At 55.5% G+C, this 2,915-nt stretch overlaps 1 protein-coding gene across 1 annotated transcript; it reads right to left on the bottom strand.

Moving 5' to 3' along the window:
- Window positions 1-253: 253 nt before the first annotated feature.
- CCDC185 (coiled-coil domain containing 185) lies at window positions 254-2,389 on the bottom strand. The gene has a single exon (XM_084795889.1). It carries the CDS (start codon window positions 2,303-2,305, stop codon window positions 419-421), a length of 1,887 nt encoding a protein of 628 aa, XP_084652015.1. The 5' UTR covers window positions 2,306-2,389; the 3' UTR covers window positions 254-418.
- Window positions 2,390-2,915: the final 526 nt, after the last annotated feature.

The following is a 2,915-nucleotide window of genomic DNA, read 5'->3' as shown; positions in this document are numbered from 1 at the left end:
TCTTCAGGCTTCATACTCCACATGAAGTTGTAGAGTAGGGAAGACTTACTAAGTCATAGCATAAAACTATTTCCAATAGTACATTCTTCCCCGGCGCCTCTAATTCCTGACTGGTGCTTTTACACTCCCTGAAAGGCATTTAAATGAATGTTTTCTATTTCACCCCAAACCCCACAGAGCAAAGCAATTTTCATACTTGCCCCCCACCCACCCACCCACCCACCACCTCTGGGTTCTCTCCTCAATCCTGTCTACGCCATACAAGTGAATCAATGAACTAATTCATGGGAGGAAATTGCAGCTATTTTATATACTTTTTAAAAATCAGTGCTCGGTTAAAATCGGATTATAAAGTGGAATCGTGCGGTGACACGTCCCTGTCTGGCTGCCGGGCTGCGCCCTCTTTCCTCCTGGGTTCTCAGAAGACTCCACTCTGCTGGTGCAAGAGCAGGCCGGCCTCTGCCGCCGCTGCCTGGCCAAAGCGACGGTTTGTCTTGGAAGCTTGGGGAGCCTTCCTGTACTCCCGGAAGATGGGATCTCTCCCTCGGGTCATCTGCTCACCCCTTTGTTCCTTCTCCTTGATGGCTTCCTTGATGCCTTCAATATGACACTTCTCCTCCTTCTCCGCTTTCACCTTCAGGGTGTGATGGTTCCTCTCACGTAGGATGTTGAGGTCCTGCAGGTGCTGCGCCCTGTCCTTGGTGGTCTTGTGAGCGTGACTCCTGGCCTGCCTCATCTTCTGTTCAGCCAGTTCTGCTAGTACCCGCTTGCTCACTCGGTGCCGCTCCTGGGCCTCCTCCGCAGGCCACCTCACTCTCTGGAACTGCTCAGCCTCTTTCTGGGCCTTCCCCAGATGCCTCTCCTTAACCAAACCCTCTTGGATGTCCTGGGACTGCTGGGCACTCTGCTCCAGGGACAGCTTCTTGAGGAGCTCCTCCGCCTTGGCCTGGCAGTTCATGAGAACCTTGCGGGCCTGAAAGTTGACAACGGAGCTCAGATTGCTCTCCTGAACTTTCTTCTGGCTCCCTGTCACGTGCTGCTGCCGCCTCGTGTGACAAGCTGCCTCCAGCCTCTTCTGCAGCTGCAGCCTGTCCTGGTCCTGCAGCCTGTTATGGTCCCTCAGACTCTGCATCACCCTCTCCTGCTCCCGCAGATGCTGCGCTTGACACTGTTTGAGGTGCTCAACCAGCGCATGCGCCCTGTCCAGCTTGTCCGGGGCTGGGTTCTCCGGTTTGTCAGATTGAAAGGTCCACCCAGGCTTGCTCTCTGACTGGACCGCGCTCTTTGCCTGGTGGTCCCTCCGCGGGCCAGATTGCTCATGGCCCTGGTGAGGCTTGTGCTGTTCCTTCCGGCCTTGCCACTGTTCTTGGCTCTGCTGCAGCAGCAGCCTGCGCTCTCTCTCCAGGGTCAGGTGGACTTTCTGGTCTGAGCGCTTCAGCTCTTCCCAGGCGACTGCTGCTTGTTGCTGTAGCTCTCTCATCCTTTGGGCTTTCTTGAGCCTGCTCAGCACCAGGGCCACGATCTTCTGGTCCCTGGAAGAAATCACTGTCTCGTCCAGCTTGTTCTTAAGGACCTGAGAGGGCTGGCTACTCATCTCTTTGCCGGAGCCAGAGGTCTGGCAGTACTGGTTGGCTAAAGACTCAACCCGGTCGCCACTACCCGTCTTCTGCGCACACACACAGGTGCATTGCTTCTGAAACTCTGGGGAGTGCACCAAGGACTTGTCCGTGAGAACCGAGGAAGGGGACCAGAGACCTACATGTCTGCACACCGGCACTGCCCACCGGTCTCCAGTCTGTGTCTTTTCTACAAGCGAAGTCCCATCACTGTGAGGACTGAAAGTTTCCCCTGGGTGCTGCGGGGACGAATCTCCCCGGGCTGCAGGATAGCAGGGGCAGGGCTGCTGCTGCTGCTGCTGCTGCTGCTGCTGCTGCTGCTGCTGCTGCTGCGGCTCTTGCCTAGTCCTGCTGGAGTTGATTGGTGCCTCTTCGCAGGCATCTTCCAGGCGCTGGCTGCTAGACCTGTGCTTCCTGGCTCTGTCCGAGGGTCTCCGGGCCACGTGTGTCTGACTGTGGCTTTCTCGGAGCGAGGAGATATACCCACGCCGGCGGGACCGTCCGGTGGGCAAACATTTTGAGTACACACAGGGCACCTCGGTCTCGATCTCAGAACCAAAAGTCTGGGTCGAAGGGTTCAGGGACTGCTCAGGCCAGCCCATCTTGGCCGCGAACTCCCGTTCTCTACCAGGCAAGGGTACCTCGGACTCCTCATACGGACATGGAGAGAAGAGATGGAAACAGGCCATGCTCCCTTCCTGGCGGGCCCAGAGTCTACACGAAGGTCGTGGGACCTCCCGGGGGCCACTGCGGACACCCACCCCAAGCTCAGATCCTGAGATTCACGTGGACTGTGACGCGCTCTCGCCACTTCACAATGCATGCTGGCGCCATCTGGTCTTTGAAGGCCTCAGAGCTCCCAGGCTTTGATGAGCTGGCTGGAAGTCTTAAGAAACAAGGGCGGTGTTTAGAAATAAAGATCGTGGTGCCATCAGTTTCAGCTCCCTGAATTAGGGGGATTGTGAGAGCCCCCAGGCCAAGGGCGCCAAGAAAAAAATAGAGTGCAGTGGTAGGGAGGGCAAAGTGCAGTGTAGAGGAAGGAGGCTCTTGCTAGTCCGTGGAGTCACATATTTTTATTTTTACACCTGGATTATTGTGTGCATGTATACAGAGACAAGTAGGAGCCATGGCCAGCATGTGGGCGTCAGAGGACAAGAATGTGGGCTAAGAATCTTATCAACTTCACTATTCCTAATCTGTGCACACAAATCATGGGAAGGAAACAGCCGGGAAAGCTGGTCTGGGCCTTAGCAAGCCCAAGGGATGTTTTCGTGTTTACCTTTGTAAACTTTAAACCAT

Source organism: Acomys minous (assembly GCF_964271855.1).
Source record: "Acomys minous genome assembly, chromosome: 1".
NCBI classification, from domain to species: Eukaryota; Metazoa; Chordata; class Mammalia; order Rodentia; family Muridae; genus Acomys; species Acomys minous.
The sequence above is the reverse complement of the archived record's forward strand: the minus strand, read 5'-3'. Positions and strand labels throughout refer to the sequence as shown.